Here is a 23,048-nt window from a genome sequence, read left to right as displayed (position 1 = left end):
AATCTTCAGCACAAAAGAACAGCAACGATCAATCTTTGTAGACTTATGCAAAATGGTACAGCCCAAGGGGCGTTAGTCCAAGAACCTTACTTTCGCAAGGGGAATTTCTATCTAGGAAACCTTGTGAATCCGGTGTTTGCTACTTTCAGTAAAAATGAAATGGCAAACTCACGTGTCATGCCTCGAACATGTGTGCTTGTCAACAACGCAATCCTTGCTATACTCATCTCTGAACTAACTACTAGAGATGTATGTGCTATCACAATGGATGCTTCTGTTGGAAACCTCAACAGGAAATAAGTTCGGTTTATTTACCGCATGATGAACCATCCCCTACGGATGCTTTCAAGCATTGCATACTGTACTTTAAAATTCCTTCCGCTAATTGTTGGTAGTGATGCTAATGCTCACCATATAATCTGGGGCAGCTCAGACATCAATTTGAGAGGCTCCAGTTTGATGGAATACTTAAGTAGTACAGATCTTGGATTACTTAACATAGGCAACCGCCCAACCTTCATGGTATCTGGTAGAGAGGAAGTGTTAGACATAACGCTTTGCTCTAGCAGAATTAGTCACGAGCTGACCCATTGGCATGTGTCAGATGAAGAATTTTTATCTGACCATCGCTACATCTTGTTTGAACATGTGAATGTTACTTCGCAAACCTTACGTTTCAGGAACCCCCGGTCAACCAACTGGGATCTCTTTACCGATTTGGTTGCAGCCAAATTTTATGGATACTCACCATCCATTGACACTCCAAGTGATTTAGATGATGCCGTTGATACTACAACGGCCTTCATCATGGAAGCTTTTGAAGAAGCTTGCCCTCTGCGGTCTGTGAAGACCACAAGAGGAACTCCTTGGTGGAACTCTGATCTGGCGAAGCTCAGGAAACAATGTAGAAAGAGTTGGAACAGACGACGTTCTGCTGGATCGGAGGCTTTCAGGTCGGCTCGCAGGGCCTACCAGAAAGCTCTTCGGTCTGCTGAACGATCCGGCTGGAAAACCCTTTGTACAAATGTTTCCAGTCTGAGTGAAGCCAGCCGATTGAACAAAATCCTTGCAAAATCTAAGGATTTTCAAGTGAACGAACTTCGTTTGCCAAATGGTGATTTCACTTCCTCAGACGAGCAAGTTTTGGAATGTTTATTCAGTACATACTTCCCCGGATGTGTGGATATTACATCTTCGGATGAACCTGATGTCTTTTCTTGTAGTTATGATTCTTTAGCTTCAGCTCGGAGTATCATAACTTAAGAATCGATTGAATGGGCTTTGCTCCTTTCATATCTCCTGGGGCAGATGGGATTTATCCTATTTTGCTTCAGAAGGGATTTGATCATTTCAAACATGTTATGAAACAACTACTTGTTTGCAGTTTTGCTACAGGGTATATACCCAAATCCTGGCGGGATATTACTGTAAGTTTATTCCGAAAGTAGGACGTGCGTCGTATGAAGAAGCAAAGAGCTTCAGACCTATCAATTTGATCTCTTTTCTTCTGAAATGCTTAGAACGCATTGTGGATCATCACATCCATGATGTTCATCTGGCCAATGTGCCTCTTCATGTGAACCAACATGCTTACCAATCTGGAAAGTCCACTGTGTTTTTTTTACACAAAGTTGTTTACGATATAGAAAAGGCATTCGCTGAAAAGCAATCCTGCTTGGGTGTTTTCTTAGATATCGAGGGTGCCTTTGACAACGTGGCTTTCGATGCCATATTCTGAATTGGATTCATCAAATGCTCAAAAACCGATATCTCTTCTCGACATTGCGTCAAGCGGCGATTAGGAAATTGAGTGTTTGTGGATGCCCCCAAGGGGGAGTCTTATCACCGCTTTTGTGAATCTCGTAGCAGATACGCTATTGAGGCAACTCAATAATAGCGGTTTTCCTACTCATGGTTTTGCTGACGACTACCTTGCATTGTTAGTTTGTTTGTGTATCACCACCCTTTTCGACCTGATGCAAAGCGTCTTTCAGGAAGTTGAGGGTTGGTGTCACCAATATGGCCTTTCGGTTAATCCGAGTAAAACATCTATTGTTCTTTTTACGGAAAGGCGAAACCGTAATGGTGTTCGATCTTTACGTCTCTTTGATTCTGAAATCGATGTGACTGAACAGCTAAAGTACGTTGGAGTCATTCTTGATTCCAAGCTTTCCTGGACACCTCACATTGAGTTCAAAATCAAGAAAGCTTGTATGGCCTTCGGGCGATTCCGGTGAACCTTTGGTAGAACTTGGGGTCTTAAACCCAAGTATATCAAATGGATCTACACAACTGTGGTTCGGCCAATATTGGCCTATGGATGTCTTGTGTGGTGGCAAAAGGGCGAAATAAGAACGGTCCAATCAAAGTTAGGCCATCTTCAAAGGATGTGCCTAATGGCGATGTCTGTAGCGTTCTCTTCAACTCCCACGGCAGCGCTTGAAGCTCTCTTTGACGTTGCTCCACTACACATTTATCTCAAACAAGAAGCACTTTCTTGCGCTTACCGTCTACGGATACTCGTCTACTAGAAGAAACACCTGTGAACCGCACATCAACACACACCTCGTTGTTTCCACTTTTGGTGGATTGGGACAAAATTGTCCTTGCTCCAAGTGATCTTACAACTGCTTGTAATTTCCCATATAGGACATTTTTCACGAAATTCCCTTCCCGGGAAGAGTGGACTTTTGGATATCTGGAGAGAAGTATTTCAAACGGTATCGTTCACCTTGTATGGGTACCTGGCCATTCTTCCATCGCTGGAAATGAATTTGCTGATGAGTTAGCTCGCACTAGAGCATCACATGACTTCATTGGCCCTGAGCCAGCTATTCCAATATCGAAGTGTTGGGTAAAGCTTCAGATTCACACCTGGGCTGCCACTCAGTACAAACAATACTGGAATAATTTTGAGTCTTGTCATCAAACAAAATTGTATTGTACTGAGTCATATCTAGGGGTGGCAAAGTATCTAACAAATCTGTCAAAGCATAATTGCAGCATGCAGGTCAAAACATTGACTGGCTACTGCCGACTCAGCTATCACATGGCGAATATTCAGCAAGCTGATTCATTTGCATGTGATAGCTGTGAATCCGATTATGGAACTTCGTATCATTTGATATATAACTGTTCATTTTTTGCGCAACTGCGTTTCCGAGGATTCGGTAAACACTTATTAAGTGAAACTGACTTCAGAGACCTGAATATTCAGGATATTCTGTTGTTCTTAACCCGCTGTGGTAAAGAGCTATAGGCTCTCTTTCGCTTTATGCGTTATTGCAGTGCCCTTTTCAGGGTGCTGTTTGAACCCATTGTGGTACGCTTATGCGTTAGTATCCTCTTCCAGGGTATTTTTCCTATTTCCCTACCTGTCCTTATCACCATCCTTTACCTTATTTCCTTCCATTTCCCTCAGGTAGATGATGAAATAGGCTGTTATTTTTGCGATGGCACAAATGTCCCAAATGGAGGATAACGTGCCTCTGGAGCCGGCCTTCTGATACCTGCACTTTTCGAAATGTTGCAGCTTGTTGACATTTTTTTTAAGTTCAAATTATGCCTGTCCCGATCCTTTTGTCTATCCCCTGTATAAAAACGGCGTTCAGGGAGAGTTTATGGTGGAGAGCACAGGGAGGTTGAAGGGGCAATTCAAAAGGTCCCAAAGGGTTTCAGGGAGGTATTAGGTGATCTTAAGAGCTTTTTTTTAATTTTTATTTATGTGTCTCGAGAGGGCTTCAGGGGGCTTCCATGCGGTTCTTGGAGTCTCAGAGGCGTTTCAGGGGAGCTTCTGGAAGTCTCAGGAGCGTTTCAGGGGATCCTTGAGAGCTTCAGTGGGGATCCATGGGCTCTCAGGGGCGCTATAGAGAGGGCTACAGTTACGTTTCAGGGGGCTCGATGGGGTTCAGAGCAGATCATGCTATTGAAATGCTCCTGAAATCCCTATCCCTTTGAAATATACCTTAACGCCCTTCAAAGGCTCCTGAGATCTACTGTTACCCTCTGAAATATCTTGAAACGCTCTTGAAATGGCCTCAAAAGGCTCGTGAGACGCCGGCAGAAAAACCCTTGACACCCCTTGAAACGTCCCTGAAATGCCTCAAAACGTTCCCTTGATATCTCCGTGTCCAATTTAAAATGCTCGTGAAGCCCCTTATAACGCCTTTAAAAATCTCCAGAGTCCGTCGCTGTCTGTTTTATCCAAAAGACTACCAAAAGTGCATCGTCTCCTCATGCTAAGAGCCCTGATTTTTTCATGTTGCTTGTTCCGATTTGTCCTGTGTGGGATAGAGAATATACAAGAGATAATTGAAATTTTATTGGCTTTTCTCGGTGAACTTAATACTACTCAAAGAAGGAGGGAGTAACTCCCTCCTTCTTTGAGTAGTATTAAGTTCACCGAGAAAAGCCAATAAAATTTCAATTATCATAAAGTCATGCGGTGATTAAACCTAGAAAGTAAAATATACAAGAGAGCCATATACTGGGGACTGCCTTGTATGGTAAAAGGGAAACTCTCTTTTCTCATCTCTCTTGTTGAGAAATGTCTACACTTTTTGGGCGTGTTGCCAAAATGTTTAATCTGCATGCACATATATTTCAAAAATTTTCGAGCTTATTTTATCGAAAGGGGATATCTGATATTATTCAGATTTGTATATATATGTTCTAGTTAAATATAACAATATAGGGTGACTCTATTACTACACATACTTGCTTCTATCTCAGTACTGAAGCATGCCATCAAAAAACGTCATACGAAGGACTTTTACGTTGTAGTTGTAACGTTTTGACGTTTTTATTCTTTTAAGTAAAATAAAGTTTGAATTCAATTAGATCAAATTGATATATTTTTTGAATATTTTGATTTTGATTTTAGAATTTGTTTTTTTTTTTTTATAATTAATTATTAGTTTTCATGATTATTTTTAGTTAATTTGTAGCTTTTGTCGTTTTTATCTTTTTTAAGTAAAATCTCATTTGAATAAGATCCGTTGAATTTGACTTTCAGTTTGAACCGTTTCCATTAGTAGAGATTATCCGTTTCATGTAAGGTTTGTGTCTAGGCTAAGCTAATGACGATTCATGTTATGTATCTTATAGGGTTTTTTCGATGGCGCAAAATAGATTTGCAGCCATGTGCGAGTTGAATTTGGCGCACTTGTAAATAATTGTTTGTACATTCAATAGACGACTGCTTCAATAGCAGGAAATTTACTTGACTAGAGAAATCGACTTGACTCCGTCACTTTTAGTTAGAGTCGGCTGGAGAACAGAAGTGAGCTTCGGCGACCTTCTGCCAGGTTTAAGTTTTGTAAAGGTGTGTAGTGTTTAGTAGAATTGTAATTTTGTAAAGTAGTGTCATTTGAAGTGAATTTATTGTTAATTGACTTTGTTTTCCGTTCTGTAGAGTCTTAAATATTGGATTTTGTCGCCAGGGGCAGACACTCTGTTCCCTGTGCGCTTTTTTGTTGTTTTAAAGGTAAATATAAAAGTGAATTCGTTTAGTGTATATTGTTTTTAATTTGTGTTCCCTCTTTGGACCTCAGCGTCCAAAGACGCTTTTTATTTTGGGCTCTAAGCCTAGTGCTCGTCCTCGCCCGCCAGTTACCGGTAGCTAAACGGACTCAAGGGGAATACTTCCGGCCTACCTGCGTGCACTTTAGGCACGATCAGGCAGAGTACCGGGCCGCCGACACCCCTCCGCACCTATAATCCGGCGAACATTAAGGACAGCAAACCTACGTCGACGATTGGCCACGAAGCACCGACAACAAAAAAGCCTGCGCAGGTACGTTTTTGAGTTCATGACCATGATCATACACACACACAACACACACACACACTTGACGAGCATTTGTAAAAAATAATATACTTTGGACGAATTCAGTTGTTTAGTTTTCTTTGTTTCTATTGTTTTTTTTTTGTTCCTCTTATTTAAATAAATTCATTTCAAACATTTTTAATTGTTCGATTTGTTGTTTATTCAGTTTCTAGTCTCTTTTGGTGTAAATTTACGTTATTGGTTCAGTTCGTCCGTTTTTGTATATAAGATTCAGTGCGTTTTGGGTTTTATTTCAAAATAGCGGCCGTTCGAAGGAGCCCTTGGGAGAAGAGTCGTCAAACGGTCGGGCAAACTTTAAAATGAACCGATGGTCTCTCGTACGCGAGAGTGGCGCAAAAGCCATCGCGTTTTAAGATACTCTCGTGCTAATTCGACGAACGGTTACATTGGCGCCCAACGTCAAAAACTAGGAATTTCTACTAAAATAGAAATTGTTTTGTTTGCGTTTTTGTATTTTTGTTTAGATTTTGTAACTTTAATTTCCTTTTTAGCTTAAATTTGATTAAGTTTTTACTTTTTTTTTCAGATAATGTTGAACTTTGAAGTTGATTTTTAGTGTAATTTACGGTTTTGAGTTGAAATGAATTTGATTTTATTCTCCTTTTTAGTTTTTTTATAGTTTTGTTGATTTTTTCAGTATTTTAGATTGAGTTTCGGTAAATTTTCAGTTCAGTTCAGTTTTTTAGTTAATTTATGTTCAGTTGAATCTAATTTGACGCAAAGTGTTACTTTAAGCATGACTTGCATGTAGGTTTTTTTTCATGACGAAGTTTTATTTTTTTTTTAGTTTTCAAGTGCATTTTAATTTTAATTTTTTTTTTGTTTGAGTGAGTGATGAAGAATTTGCAACAATTTTTTATGAATAATAGTAGAATAATTTGAACAGAAAAGCGTTTTCGACGTTTTTCTCTTTTTAAGCAAAATTACCGTTGAATTCGATAATTTTGAAATAGTTCTTGCATGTGTTTTTGTTTTTTGAGATGTGTTTGGAAGATAGCTTTTAGCTATTCATCCAAATATTCATCGCTTAAGGAATTTTTTGATTAGCGAAAAGGCTTATGTATCTATTTTAGTATATTGCTTAAACTATGTTAGGTTTAAAGCTAGATTAGTTAATAAATGGAAGGACTCACCCGTTGAACTGGTACTACGCGAAGATAACCGTCGTTACCGTCTGAAGAAATTTCTCTCGTCCGGAAAAGTCGCCGTTTTTCGTGCATCTCAGTCGATTTTCGAGAATCTGCTAACGACGAGGAATTGATGGTTGCTCAAGGGTGCTCCGGAACGCGCATACGTCGGTCTTGAAATCCCGTGCTGGCTAGAGGGTCGTCGTGTTTCGCACGGACCAGGTACATCTCTAGCGATATTAAGAATATCGACATCATTGCTCCTAGGCGTTCCGCAGCCTGCATACGTTGGCCAAAAATCCAGTTCCGTATTACAGCTCTCACCGCGCGGTTGCATCGTTCAATTAAATTCCCTCGCTGGCTAGGAGATCATCATGAATCAACGGATTCAGGAACATTCCTAGCGTTCCATACAACCGAGTAATTTCTTTCCCGTTCCGTCTCGATTTAATTTCGGTACCGCCGTCGTGCAATCTGTAAAAGTTAGAAATAAGAAAGAACGGTAAATAATAGTAAATAGAAACCAGTTCGTTAATATTTTGGTTGTCATTTTTTGAACTGCTCTGTAGAAAGACAAGTTTCTGCAAATAAGTCGTGGGTTTATTCCCCAGACGACAACCATAATAAAAATCAATTACCGCGACGGGCACGGAAACGAAGTCCGTTAGCGATGTTTACTGTCGCTCCGGAACGAATAGCGAAGAATCGCCATCTTAAACGAACATGAATTTTTAATCTACTTTACCTTTTACCGCTCCTGCTGAATTAGTTCTCTCCGACGAAGTCCCTCGACAAATACCTGTAAATGAAGCGAAAAGCAATTAGTTCTATAAAAATAGTGGGAAAATATCATATACTCCCCCGGTTTTTTGAAGAAAATCCGTTTTTTCTCGATTTTCGACCGCGATCGCGACGAGCACCACCGAATCACCGATTTGGACCGTTGTTTTTGTTTTCATTTCGCTTTCTTTAGTTTTTCGTCTCGCGTCAGTGACAGCGCAAACGTCACTCGCGTTGACAGTACGTTTCGTTACAGTTGGTAGTAGAACTTGCATGCAAGATTTTATGCTGTCAGTTTACATTGGATGTTTACATAGAGCTGTTCGATATTTTTTGCAGATTCTGAATTTGGTCAAATTAAGTTTGATGTTTGGAATTTATTTCTGCTTACGTTTATGCAGCGTTTGATTGCGAATGAGTCAAACACAGTTTTGATGTGCAATCAGCTGCGGTTTAGTTCCGTTACGTTAAGGAGAGTCAGGGAGGAGGTCAGACGCAATGAGCTGATGGACTCTGAGGATCCGAGTTTAAGCAGTTTGGTCTGCGATTGTGTCAACAAGAGTGTTGATGATGCAACCAGCTGTAGTTCCGTTACGTTAAGGAGAATCAGGGAGGAGGTCAGACGCAATGAGCTGATGGTCTCTGAAGATCCGAGTTTAAACAGTTAGATTTGCGAATGCGTCAACGAGGGTGTTGATGATGCAATCAACTGTAGTTAAGATCACGGCTATGTAAGTTTTTTGACATTGAGGAGTTTCCATTGTGGTAATCGTTCAAGGAGTAACGGTTATGTAAGTTGTTTGACAGTGGAAAATTCCCTTTGTGGTAGTCGTGTTCGAGTCATCCGTGTTGTAAATTGCTCTATGACCATCAATGTAAACTGGACATAAGTTTTGTGTTTTACGTTAAGTTTGATTCAACTGTGCAGTTTTTTTTTGAGTATTTTGTGAGTTATGAAAATTTGATCAGTTTCTCTGATCAAATTTTCATAAAACTGGGTGGTGTGATGTAACGTTTTGACGTTTTTATTCTTTTAAGTAAAATAAAGTTTGAATTCAATTAGATCAAATTGATATATTTTTTGAATATTTTGATTTTGATTTTAGAATTTGTTTTTTTTTTATAATTAATTATTAGTTTTCATGATTATTTTTAGTTAATTTGTAGCTTTTGACGTTTTTATCTTTTTTAAGTAAAATCTCATTTGAATAAGATCCGTTGAATTTGACTTTCAGTTTGAACCGTTTCCATTAGTAGAGATTATCCGTTTCATGTAAGGTTTGTGTCTAGGCTAAGCTAATGACGATTCATGTTATGTATCTTATAGGGTTTTTTCGATGGCGCAAAATAGATTTGCAGCCATGTGCGAGTTGAATTTGGCGCACTTGTAAATAATTGTTTGTACATTCAATAGACGACTGCTTCAATAGCAGGAAATTTACTTGACTAGAGAAATCGACTTGACTCCGTCACTTTTAGTTAGAGTCGGCTGGAGAACAGAAGTGAGCTTCGGCGACCTTCTGCCAGGTTTAAGTTTTGTAAAGGTGTGTAGTGTTTAGTAGAATTGTAATTTTGTAAAGTAGTGTCATTTGAAGTGAATTTATTGTTAATTGACTTTGTTTTCCGTTCTGTAGAGTCTTAAATATTGGATTTTGTCGCCAGGGGCAGACACTCTGTTCCCTGTGCGCTTTTTTGTTGTTTTAAAGGTAAATATAAAAGTGAATTCGTTTAGTGTATATTGTTTTTAATTTGTGTTCCCTCTTTGGACCTCAGCGTCCAAAGACGCTTTTTATTTTGGGCTTTAAGCTATTTCCGCTGCTCCTCGCCCGCCAAAACTGGCAGCCAAACGGAGTAGGGATCACGTCCGGCCTACCTGCGTACAGTTTACGTACGATCGGGCAGAGTACCGGACCGCCGACACTCCCCCTCCGCACCTATAGACCGGCGAACGATAAGGAGAGCGCGACGTCGACGAGTGGCCAAGAGCAAGCTTCGAGCACCAACAAAACCTGCGCAGGTACGTCGTTTGAGTTCATGGCCATGATTATACACACACAACACACACACACACACTTGACGAACATTGTGAAAAATAATATACTTTGGACGAATTCAGTTGTTTAGTTTTCTTTGTTTCTTTTGTTTTTTGTTCCTTTTATTTAAATAAATTCATTTCAAACACCTTTTATTGTTCGATTATTGTTGTTCATTCAGTTCTTTAGTCTTTTTTGAGTAAGTTTCTGTTATAGTTTCAGTTCGTTCGTTTTTGTGTGTATAAATTAGTGCGTTTTGGGTTTCAGTTCAAGATAGCGGCCGTTCGAAGGAGCCCTTGAGAGTAGAGTCGCTAATTAGTCGGGCAAACCTAAATTGAACCGGTGGTCTCTCGTTCGCGAGAGTGGCACAAAAGCCATCGCGTTTTAAGATACTCTCGTGCTATTCGACGAACGGTTACATAGTTTTATCTAAAAGTTTGCCAATTAAAGAAGAGGTCACACACGCATACCATAGTCATGAAAAAGCTTTGAAAGCGATTCTCCACGACGTGAGTGTAATTTATACTCACCTCGTGGAGAGTAGCCTTCACAGCTCTTTCACGACTTTGGAATACTTTATTCGGTTAAAATTTTGTTAAAACTTCAATGTCTTTCGTTATCTAGTTTTTTTTTTTTGATAATATACTTCTGAACTGAGATAGGGTAAAAAAATTAAGTTCGCGATATGCGCTAATTCCCGCCACATTCCAGCCAATCATAACAGATATCCCGATTTACCTTTCCCAATGCTCAATTAGATGGAAGCAAAAAGATGTAGAGTTTGGATAATCAATGATGGTCTCTTTAGCACTGGGAATCGAATAGTTATAGCAAATTTCACGTTTCATTTTCATGCCGCTAACGAGTTGACAATTTTTCTGTTTTTGCGTACGACGAAGGTACCCGCACCAAAACAACAGCCTACCGAATTGTTTTCGTCTTCATTTAATTTTCACTTCGGCAGTTTCACTTGTAGAATCAACCTTCATTTCACACCTTACAAATGCTCTATGGCACTATGAAGTTTTGTGGATTTCACTGCTACAGAATACAGCAGAAACTGTTCAATAAATTAAATAATTAGATAAAAATTCTAGTAGAAAGGAAGTATAATTCCTTGCAATTCTCGTGCCCAGCGTATAATCAAACTGCCCAAGAAACCAAAAGTTCGGATAAGAGGTACTTTATGAGCTAAGCAACTTGCTAGAGGTTGCTCTTAAGCTTTCTAAGCAGCTTCTTTTTTAAGTATTTTCGGAACTTAAAAGTTCACAGAAGAAAGCTGGATAGCCTTCTAAGCAGCCCCTGATGGAACTTAAGGCTAAAATTACAAAAAAAAATAATAATTAGAACATCACTGAAATAAACTTCTAAGAACTTGAAAGTTCCAATAAAGTTCCAAGTAGTATCTTAAGCAGCTTTCAAGCTGAGCATTTCCAGCAAGGCTCATTGTTAGCCTCTAAAGCAGCCAGAATGTTCCATTCTGAATTTGATCTGAACTTCGTGGACCTTTAAAGTGCATTCTGTCATGGTAAGTGGAACTTTTGGTTACTTAGATTGTTTGAAAGGCGCAACTGTGATTGATACTCAACATCACTGATCAATAGTGAATCAATAATAAAGTTGACAAGCATGGGACATGAGTGAGTTCTTTAAGAATTTCGTCGCAATCTTTAAATTTCTGATCCACAATGCTGTGCGTGAAAATCCATAAAAATCTTCAGGGGCCAATTAAACAGTAGTTCGTTTTGGTTTACAGGAAAACGACGGCGGCGATATTCGAAGATTCTCCAGCATCAACAACGCCGCAGTGGTAATGCTCGAACCAGGAACGCCGCCAGCTGAGCTCAAGTGGGCAATTAAAAATTAATGTGGAAACAAGTCAATCTCTCGAGACGTGGAACGGCGGCGGCGGTGGCGGTGGTGAACAAGATTTCGGGCACGGTCGTCCTTCCCTCCGCATAATCGTTATGGGAAAAGTGTGAACAGGGTGTGAACTGACTGTGGGCATAAGGAGTGATTCAACGAGCCAGTGAAGTGCAGTGCAGTGGACGACGACGCGACGTGAGAATATTTAGTGAAATCAAATTTAACGAGAGAGTGTGTGTTTTGGGAAACATAAACATGTTGCAACGACGGCAGCATACGGGGAGCAGTGGTGGGTGTTGGTTCGACCATGTGACGACCGGCGGAAGTAGCCTTCTGCAGAGGCTCATCAGCGTCGGGATACTGCTGCAGATTGCTGCAAACTTCGGTAAGTGCAAGGGATGTGTAAGGCGCTGTCCATAAACTACGTAGACTTTTTTCGGCCATCTCAGACACCCCCCTCCCCCCTCGTAGACTTTTGTTCATACAAAATTTTCGAAATTTGTATGGAGCGTAGACTTTGGCCAGACCCCCCCGTCCCCCCCTAAGAGTCTACGTAGTTTATGGACAGGCCCTAATCAACTTTTCCAATTATTTTCGGGCTATGGAACTGGGTGGGCTGATTGGGGTGACCAGGAGCAGTGCTGTGAAATGTCACACTCATGGTGAAGAAAATCAAAAACATTTTCAACGTTATCAATGTTGAGGGTATCTAAACATTATTGGATCAAAATCTGTTGAAATAATTGTCGGGGACGCGGTGGTTGCCCTAATGGTGGTGTGACCAATCGAGCAAATAGTCATCAGTTTCCGCAATTTTAAAATTGATTCGTGGGTTTCAACTGGTTTGTGGTCGGACTTTTTTTCCTAGCGATAACTGTGATTCTCATTTTTTCTTCCCATCCCATGCTTGCACTAAATAGTTATTTTGGTGACCACTCCGCGCGAAATCGAATTGCAAACTGATGGACCGAAAACCGCAACGGGGCTCCGATTTTGGGGCTTTGTGGACCTCGTCGAGGAAGTGTGGGAGAGAATGGTCGGTCATGTTTAGTAGCATGATAGCATCAATATCACAATTGTGCAGTCCTCTATGATGGTGGAGAGAGGGCGTGGTGACATTGTAAAATAGACCTCGAATATTCTCATCAAACGTTTATTTTATGAGCCGATTGTCAAGTGTGGTTTCCGTGGTTCGTGTTCATTATATGTTTCCGAACCGAACAATGGGGACTCTACTGGTACACTGACAGCTAGTGGAAGTGGTATACCTACACTACTGGGTTGAACCAATTGATAGATGTACAATATTTGGCAGCATAGCACTTTACATATTAGCACTTTACAGCAGCCGACGGCAGTGCTTGAGACTGCTGACCGAAAAGAAGAAGACAAAGGCGCATCTTTCGCAGCAGTAGCAGCAGCAGCAGCAGCAGCAGCGGTCAATACGGATTCTCACACCAGCAAAAAGATCGATGCTAAGCGACAACGGTCGTCCGATACGGATCCAGATTCGGACGTTGCGGACAGCCAGACCCACAAGAAGAAGATTAACCCGTCGATGAGCGAAAGCGACGATAGCCTCATCATCGTACCCGATTCTTCTCCTAACAAGTGTAGGGTGCGGATTCCAACCTACGAATGGATCTCAGATGAAAAAGAACGACAATCGACAATCGAAGAGGATAAGCAGAGGATAGCCATCGTAACCAATACCCCGGTGGATGAAATAGTGTTTTATCATAATTAGTTGTTTTTTTCGTTTTATTTTTTTTTATATTATTGTATAACAAAAAATAGAAGAATCGGCTCCGTAAAGTGTAACACACGCCTGAGCATACCAAATAAATAAACTAGTAAAAAAAAAAATATATATATTACGAGTATCTCTTTGTGTTGCTATTTAGGTGTCCACTGGCATACAAATGGTCCCAATGTATTTTTAAGCATGGGTCGCTAGATCTGTAAAAATGTTATTCTTAGGATATTTTTATTGTAGCAAATGCTCACGGATTACAAATCTATGCTGCTCTTAGAACCTCTGAGTGCAATTCTGATAATTTAACAACATTCACTTGGTGATCTAGGTCATCCAAACTATTCTGGAATCGGTATCGGTGTAGTTCCTCCAAGAATTTCTGTCAATAATTCCTCGAATTTTTGAAAAAAAAATCCTCAAAATCTCTTCCAGGAGTTCCTTTAAGAATTCTGCGAGAAATTCTTTCAAGAATCCCTCGAGGAATTTTTCCAAGAATAGCTCCAGGAATTTCTCCAAGAAATCCTCCGAGAATTGCTCCAAGAATTCCTCCAAGAATTTCTCCAGGAATTCGTAAAGAAATTTTTCAAAGAATTCCCACAGAAATTACTTCAGGAAATCCTCCAGGAGCATCTTCAGGAATTCCCCCAGGGATTAAAAAAAATGTCAAGAATTCCTCCAGAAATTCCTCCACATATTCCCCAGGATCCTTCAAGAAATTTTCATAAAACTCCTCAAGAAAATACTCCTGGGGTTACCCTAAGAATTCGTCCGAGAGTTTCTTCAGGGAATAGCTCAGAAATTCCCCCAAAAATTTCTTAAAGAATTAAGCCTAAGTTTCTCCCGAAATTCCTCCAGGAACTCCTTCAGCAATTGCCTAATAAATTCTTTTCTGGATTTTCACAAGGAAATCTTCCAGAAATTGCTCCGGAAATTCCTTCAGCAAGTCCTCCAGCAATTCATCCAGGAAATCCTTTTAAAATATCTTCAGGAATTTCCCCAGGAATTTCCCCAGGAATTACTCCAGGAATTCCATCAATAATTCGTCAAAGAATTTCTCCTATAATTCATTGAGGTATTCCTCCAAGCCATCTGGCTGGAATCTTCTAAGAATCTCTTCATAAATTTTGCCAAAAATACCTCTGGGGGCTTTTTTAAGAAATTGCTTCAAGAATTCATCCAAAAATATTCTCCAGAAACACCTTCATGAATACCCTCAAGATTCTTCAGGAAACCTCCAGAAATGCCTCAAGAAAATATTCCTGGGACAATTCCAGGAACTCCTTCGAAAACTCCTTCAGGTATTTCTTCAGGTACTGCTCAGAGACTTTTTCTAAGAATTCCTCCAAGAATCCCACCCGGATTTTCTCCAAGAATTTCTCCAGATATTCCTCCAAAACTTCTGCTAAGAATTTCTCCAAAAACCCGTCCAGGAATTTCTCCAGGTTTTTTTTTCAAAATTTACAACAGGAACTCTAATGTAAATTTCTTCTAGATCTGCTCCAATAATTCTTTCAAAAAATCATCCAAGAATCCCTCCAGAAATTTTACCAGGGATTCCTTTATGAACTCCTCTAGGAATACCTCTAGGGATTTTAAATAAATATCTTCAGAAATTATTACAGGAAATCCTTTAAAAATTCCTCCAGAAATGCCTACAGGAATCACCCAGGAATTCCTCCAAGAATTCTTTCAGAAAACCCTCCAAGATTTCCTACAGGAATACTTCCAGGAATTTATTCAAGAATTTCTTGAAGAAATTCCTGGAGGAAATCCTGGAGGAATACCTGGAGTACTTTCTGGAAGAATTCATGTAGTAATATGTGAATTCTGGAGGAATTTCTAGAGGAATTACCGGAGAAACTTCTAGAGGAATTCCTGGAGGAATTCCCTGAGGAATTTCTGCAAAAATTCCGGGAAAAATTCCTAGAGGAATTCCTGTAGCTATTCCAGGAGGAATTCGAAAAGTAATTCTTAGAGAAATTCCTGCAAGAATTCCTGGAGGAATTCCCGGAGTAATTAACGAAGTATTTGATGGAAGAACTTCTGGATATATCCTGGAGTATATTGTTCAGTTTATCCAAGAAAAATTCATGGGGAATTCCTGGAGAAATCCCTGGAAGAATTCCTTGAGGAGTGACTGATGGAATTCCTGGAAGAATTTCAGAATGAACCCCCGTTGGAATTGCTGGAGGAATTCCAGGGTGAATTTGTGGAGGAATTTCTGGAAAAACCCCTGTAAGTATTTCTGGAGGACATCGTGGAGTAATTTCTAAAGGAATAACTTGATGAATTCCTAGATGAGTTAGTAGTTATTCCTGGAGAAAGTCCTGGAGGAATTTCTAGAGAAATAACCCGGGAAAATTACCCAGAGAAATTCCTTGGAGGAATTCCTGGAATAATCCCTGGAAGAATTCGTGGAGGAGTTGCTGGAAATTGTTTAAGAAATTCCTGAAAAAATTCCTGGAGTTGTTGTTGGAGAATTCCTGGATGACTTCCTTAAGGAGCTCTGGAGGAATTCCTGGAGGAATACCTGAATGCTTTCCTGGATAAGTTCATAGAGGAATCCATCGAAGAATTCTTGAAGGAATCGCCGGGGATATTCCTGGAGGATTCGCTTGAGAAATTCCTGGAGTATTACCTGGGAAAATTCCTGGAGGAATCCCAGGAGAAATTTCTGGAGGTAATCAGGGAACTCCTGGATAAATTCTTGGGGGACTCCTGAGGAATCCTCGGGGAACTCCCGGAGGAATTCCTGAGGAATTTCCTAGGTATTATTCTTATGCAGTGATTGCTCACTAGATAACTTCAGGAATTGCTTCAGAAATTTATGTCCAGGAACTATTTCAATTTTTTTTTCAAGATTTTCGTCTAGGAATTTCTAAAGGTAGTTTTTAATAGATTTCTTGAGACATACCTTCAGAGATTTTTTTATAGAATTCTTCAGATGTTTTGTACAATTTCTGGAAAAACTTATTGAAATCCCGCAATAATATCTGTACTTATTCTACAGAGATCCCTACGGACAACTCTGGAGATATTTCGGATGAAATCGCAAGCAAAATTTCTAAAACAAAATAATTTTAGGAATTTCTAAAAAAAATAACTGATATAATTTCTCAAATAATTCTTGGAAAAACTCTGAAAAGAATTTTCGAATTGATCCCTGTCGGATTTAATAAAAAGTAAGAAGAATTTCTGAAAAAACTCTTTGGAATAACTGCATGGGGTTTTGGTAACCGTTGAGTTTCATGTTCCAGAAATATGGTTTTTTTTTTGGTGGAATGACTTTTGAAAAACTCCTTGCTGAAGAAATTCCTATAATTCTGAAAATGACTCTGTAAATAAAAATATCTTTTCTAACGAATTTTAGAAGGAATCCCAGCAAGAATTTCCGGCACTTCAGCATGAATCTCTGATTATATGAACCTATGCGCAAACTTCAGCAAAACTATTTGGTAGAGAAGAAGTCTTCAGTAAAACACTTGTAGGAGCTACTTTTGTATGAATCTCTGGAGGAATATCCAAAGAAATCGCAAATGAATTCTTGAGGGAATCCCGGGAGGAGTTCCATATAGCTTCCTGGAGAAGCTTTTCGACAAATCTTTGGTGGAGTCACTAAAACATATTGAGGAGTGTATGGGTAAATTCCTAAAGAAATCCTTTATTAAAATTTTTGAGTGGCTTTTCAAAGTAGTCTTAAAAAAATCTGTGGCTAAATTTCTAAAAAAAATCTAGAATACCTAAAGTAACGCATGGATAAGTGCCTGCAAATATTCCTAAAAAACTCTTGAGATATTTCTAAAAAAATTTCCGTAGGACGTCGTTTTGAAGAGATTGCTTAAAAATCCGTGGAGAAATAATTGGAGTTATTCTCAGATGAAATGCCGGATAAATTTCTAGAGCAAAACATCGTGAAATTTCTGATGGAAATCCCGAAGGAATCTTCGGGAACAATTCCTAGAGGATTTGTGAAGGACTTTCTTGAGAAATAACCCGGAGAATTTCTTTGGAGCAATTCCAGGAATAATCCCTGAAGATTTCCTGTATTAACTTTTAGAAAAGTCACTTGAGTAGTTCCTGGAGGAAACCCTGGATGAATTCCTGAAGGAGCCCTGGGGGAATACCTGGAGAAATATCTGAATGAATTTCTGGATTTACCCATGGTGGAATACATGGATGGATTCGTGAAGGAATCGCTGGGGGTATTCCTGAAGGAATCTCTGAAGGAATCCCTGGAGGAATTTCTAGAGGAACCGCAGGAGGACTCCTGGAGTAATTCCTGAGAAAATTTCTGTAGGAATCCCAGGGAAAATTTCTGGAGGTAATCTAGGTAAAATTACCTGGAGAAGTTTTCAGGGAACTCCTGGAGTAATTCTTGGAGGACTCCTGAAGAATCCTCGGGGAACTCCCAACGGTAGTTTTCAAAAGATTTCTTGATACATTTCTCTTGTGATTTAATAGACATTCCTTCAGAGATTCTTTAAAAAAATCTTCAGAAATTTTTGGAACAACTTCTTGAAATGCCGGAATAATATATGAACTACTTCTACAGAGATCTTCAAAGACATCTCTGGAGATTTTTCCGAAACAAAATCCATTAAGGAATTTCTACAGGAATTACTGAAGGAATTTCTTGAATAATTCTTGAAAAAACTCTGAAAATATTTTCTAATGTTAATCCTTGTCGGACTTCTAAACAAAAAGTTAAGATTTCTTAAAAACTGCTAGGAATAACTTTGTGGGGTTTTTGTCTCCGTTGAGTTTTATGTTTCAGAGTTGTTGATTGTTTCGGTGAAATGACTTTGAAAAACTCTTTGCTGAAGAAATTCCTGAAATTCTTGAGAAGACTTTGGAGAAAAAAATATCAAAATTTCAGAAAGGATCCCAGCAGGAATTCAGCATGAGTCTCTCATTCTATGAACCTATGCGTACACTTCATATTCGGGTGCAATGGTTTTTGGTAGAGACATCTTTTGTAAAATCCTCGTAAGTAGAAAGTACTTTCGTATGAATCTCTGGAGGAATATTCAAAGAAATCGCAGGAGAATTCTTGAGGGAATCCCCGGAGGAATTAATAAAACATATTGAGAAGTGTATAGGTAAATTCCTAAAGAAATCATTCCATAAAATTTTTGGGGGCTTTTCAAAGTATATTCCTAAAAAATCTGTGGTAAAATTTCTGGAGCAAAAATCCAGAACACCTAAAGAAACGCATGGATAAGTGCCTGCAAAAATTTCTAAAAAAACTCTTGACATATTTCTGAAGAAATTTCCGTAGGACATGTTTTTGAAGATATTGCTTAATGAATCCGGGGAGAAATAATTGGAGTTATCCTCAGATGAAATGCCAGATAAATTTCTAGGTTAAACCATCGTGAAATATCTGGAGGAAATCCCGAAGGAATCTTTGTCTGAATTCCTACAGGAATCTCTGGAGGAATTCTTGCCTGAATCAATGATATATCTATAGTAATTAGGCAAAAATCTCTGAAAGGATTTCTGCAGGATTTGGTGTTTCATTAGACAAATAATCGCATTACTACAATTTTTTCGTGTTAAAAATGTTGAGTCAAACGTTTTTAAAAGCTCATCATATAAGCCCTAAACGCTCCAAATTTCATTGCATTGAATCCGGCTTTCCAAAGTTTGCTGTCTGGTAGTTATGTATTTTTCTCGAATATTTCTAATTTCATGTAGAATAGTCTGATCTTTCAAAAATTGGGACCATTCATAGACAACTAGTTGACCAACTTACAGTAAAACATTGAAATTTTTTGCTGCACTTTTCGAAAAATTACCGTTAGTTGACCATTACTCGAAAAGTGAAAATTTTGCCACTCCCGATCATTTTGTCTATTCCCTGCACAAAAGTTGCTCTGCATGAGGGCTCCACTCGTATCCACTTTTTTCTTGTCCTTCAACGAAAAGATAACATGTTAAGAAAGCAAAGATACTGTCACCCTCAATTCTTTCCATTGCATAATCCATCTTTCCAGACTTCTCACTGTTTTCCCGATTGAAGAACAAACGACTATTTATAAGCATAGATGCTTCTATCTCGCAACGTCAAAAGTGGATTAAACTTTCCGCAAAAGTTGTTTGTTCTGAACTCGTTTCAAAGAGAAACAGATTCCAATTGCCTTTGACGGGAATTGTTTGTGCCGTCTCACAACAGCAGACACCCTGTACCTTATACGTGAGACGCGACCGCAGTACAGCTAATACCGGGCATCAGGCGAGGCTGTTTTCGGACTGATAAAATGTTCCGTTTCCAGGAACTCCAATCCCCATTTTGCACAACCGTTTTCATATGGGGATAATTTGAGCAACGACTCCAGCTGATCTCCTTCACCAGCCGAAACATAAATATACAGCGAGCCGGTGCCATTGGCATTGCCGTTGCAGCCGCCTCCAGTGGAACACATATTACCAGGCTGTCAGACTTCTGACTTTGTTGCCATTTCTTTGCGCGCAAAGACTGTCTGAAAACAAAAACTTGGAAGGAAGTTGTGTGAAATGCATTTTTGATGAAAACTATAAGTTCCAATGTTATCCTAAAAATGAGCTTGTTGTTTGATGGCCACTGCTTTAAATTGGTGTGTTGAAGATCCTTGGTTCAATCCCCGGTTCGTTTCCTCCTATTTCCATATTGCTATCCACTTTTTTCTTCTTCTTTACATATAGCACATGTATATCCAATAGCCATATGTTCAAAGTCATTGCTAGAACCAGAAACTGGTTGAAAATGCCGTATCTCTTCCTGCCACTTTTGTTGCACGGTATCTATAATATAACACCTTCAAATCAGCAACCCGCGAACTATGCCGCATCATCTTCAAAGTATTTGTGAAGCACACCAAGCAAACGACATTCTATACACCAATTCATCGCGGTCCGAGCATTTTGACACTGGAGCGGGGTCTTTTCTAATCAGAATTGAACGATTTCCAATCAGAATTGAACGATTCTGATTGGGAATGGCCCCGCTCTAGGCGAAGGCGAGTAATTGCATCATCACATTGATCTGCAATCAGACGTAGCAGACGTCATTCACTTTCGCAAGCAACAAGATGCCTGTTAGTCCCGAAGTAGTTATTAGCTACATTGCTTCCTTGTGTGAGTGTAGCTCGCCTGGCGTAGTAACTTCAGACGGTAAATCAAGTTAAGAATGCGGCTTGCTTTTACGGGTGTGAATTAAATTAAATTGAAAGCGTTAGGGATTCGAGATTTCCCATTCGGGTCTCATTTTACCCCGCTCGCCCTTACCGTCCCACATACGAAAGAAGGCGGAGCGCTTATCTCATTTCAACGCGTTTATTGGAGCTGGCAGCAACGCGAAACAGCGCTATCGAGGAAAGAAGAAAAACTAATAGCAACATCCTCAAAATAAGCAATCAAAGCGAAACTATTGAACAATTTGTTTTTAGATTTTGGGCGCAAAAGTTTTTATTTCCAGTACTGATGCCACCGCCGGCCGTCGCCTCTCAATTCTTTGTGTCCACTGGCAATGGTCTGGGAAGTCTTGTGGCCTAACGGAATACGTGATATGCTTTTGGCAACAGACACAAAATTAAAAAAGAAATAGTAATAATGTTGAACTTTGGATAAATCGTTCTTCCATAATTAGTATTCTCCATTCAGAATATACACAAAAACGTAGTTTGTAGAATTTTAAACCTTTTTGTATTTGTTAATTGGACCTAGATCTTCAAATAGAGATCGTAGGTGCAGCTCGCTATCATCACTGTCACAGACTGGACTTGTCCATCAGTGCTGACTTTTACGCCAATCTTTCGACCAAGCAGTTACGTGGCATCTGCAAATCTGGGAAGCTTACAACACATCTGAAAGCAATCGGTTTGTGTCGCTGAAGCTATTTGGATCTTAGGCGAATAGTCTGACATCCAGTGCTTCCAATATTAGTTAGCCAGGATCTGCGATGGCCCACGATGTTCTTGAATCTAGTCAGAACGTTCCGGAGTATTTTGTCATATGATCGTGGCCATGAACAAACAAACCAACGCATCGCCTGGATATTCTAAATGTTGCGGATCTGCCTTATCCAGGATTTCGATACACTAGTCTTTGGTGGATATCTGAGGCATAACGGAGGCGTTTTATAGGGTTTCATGGGGTCTCCGTTGCATTTCATACGATCTGCAGGGGTTTTGTCAGGACTTCGGAGATATTTCACGAAGTTCCAGAGCATTTTTGGCAGGTCTCAAACATGTTACGCAAGCGTAGTTAAAGGTTTCAGAGGATCTCAAGTTTCGTTACGTGGAATGCGAGGGGGTTTTACGACGACTTTGAGGGCATTTCAGGAAGTATTCAGGATTTAGGAGAATCTCGGGACATGTGGTGTGAGGGGGTTTTAGGGGATTGTCAACAACGTTACAAAGCTTCAGAGGATTTTCAGAGACCTCTTCTCTAAAACCCTTGAAACCCCTTGAAACGCCCCTGTTATGCCCTAAAAAACCCCTGACACCTCCAAAATTCCACTGAAACTCCCCGGAAACCCCTCTGATTGAAGGGTGTTCCTGAAATCACCCTGATACGACTCTGACCTAAAACGCATCAAAGCGCCCCTGAAACCTCCGTAATTTTATGAAGATGCTCTTGAAATCATCATAATCATTTCGAAATGCCCAAATCCCCTCATCAAGGACCTGACTTCATTTATGTAAAATATTCCCTCTTTTCATGCCCACTTTAATTCATACACCTTTAGAATATACATAAACACAGCTTCCAGAATAGTTCTGTTCGGATGTTGATGTGAATTTTTTGACGCTATCTCGTCTGGGTAGGATAACAATTGGCAAACTTGAATCAAAGAATGCTCAGCCAGCAGTAACTGTTTCGTTGCAAATGGACTGTACGCTTCAGCTTTTCTCGACACATGTGGGCGTCAGTTATCGGTGAATTGGTGGACGTTTGCAACAACTCTGCCTATTCTCTCCCATATCGAGAAACCGCCAAGGCGAACGAAGTTCATTATAATGATATAATGATAATTATCGGTCGAATTCTCGTGGTTGGCATTTAGCCATACCTCTTCAGAGCACCAGAAAAAAAATACCTTAAAACTATATGTCTTTAGATGTCAATTCTGGTCACTTGTTGGCATCATCGGCAGCATTTAGCTTGCTTGGCCTATGGCCGGCCATTCATGCGTTTCGCAAGTTTTAATTATTTCGCTAATCCTGTTATACAAGTGCTTTAGAGCTCTAGGATCTGACCGGTACCTTCGACAATTATGCGATAACCAAGTGCCAAATCTACAGTAGCTTAGGAATCCAGTCGTGGTATCGACGTATCGACGTAATATAAATCTCTAAAGCGGAGCAACTCGACTTTTGGTTATGACTATAGAGCAGGCTGCGGATCCCTTGTAGCCAAACTGGAGATAGCAAACGCTGACTGTGGCATTCTCGCCAGTATCCACAAACAAAGTGGGCTGCTATCGTTGTGCGGTACTCGGAGTTGTTTCAAACGTTTTTCGACGGTTTTGTAGGCCTTGTCTTCCAGAATCAGCTGCAATCGCACAATGTTACACATTACGGTCGTACGAGGAACACTAGCCATGCCTTCCGATTTCGATTGAACGGTGGGTGATCTCGTGAAACTGCTTGTCTGTC

General features: G+C 39.8%; 1 protein-coding gene and 1 long non-coding RNA gene across 2 annotated transcripts in view; one reads left to right on the top strand and one right to left on the bottom strand.

The window, feature by feature from the left end:
• Window positions 1–23,048, top strand: part of LOC115259474 (uncharacterized) — a 730,118-nt gene that overhangs the window by 257,950 nt on the left and 449,120 nt on the right. Inside the window, exon 3 of the mRNA XM_029860055.2 lies at window positions 11,545–12,039. Within this exon, the coding sequence (XP_029715915.1) occupies window positions 11,910–12,039 (130 nt within the window). The 5' untranslated portion in view covers window positions 11,545–11,909. The remainder of the gene's footprint in view (window positions 1–11,544; window positions 12,040–23,048) is intronic.
• Window positions 5,032–11,533, bottom strand: LOC134285638 (uncharacterized). The gene is made up of 2 exons (XR_009996517.1): window positions 7,721–11,533; window positions 5,032–7,449 (listed from the first exon to the last, which is right to left on the bottom strand). It is a non-coding gene; the product is annotated as an uncharacterized LOC134285638 (long non-coding RNA).

Source organism: Aedes albopictus, chromosome 1, assembly GCF_035046485.1.
Source record: "Aedes albopictus strain Foshan chromosome 1, AalbF5, whole genome shotgun sequence".
Classification (NCBI taxonomy): Eukaryota; Metazoa; Arthropoda; class Insecta; order Diptera; family Culicidae; genus Aedes; species Aedes albopictus.
This window is presented reverse-complemented; position numbering and strand designations above follow the sequence as displayed.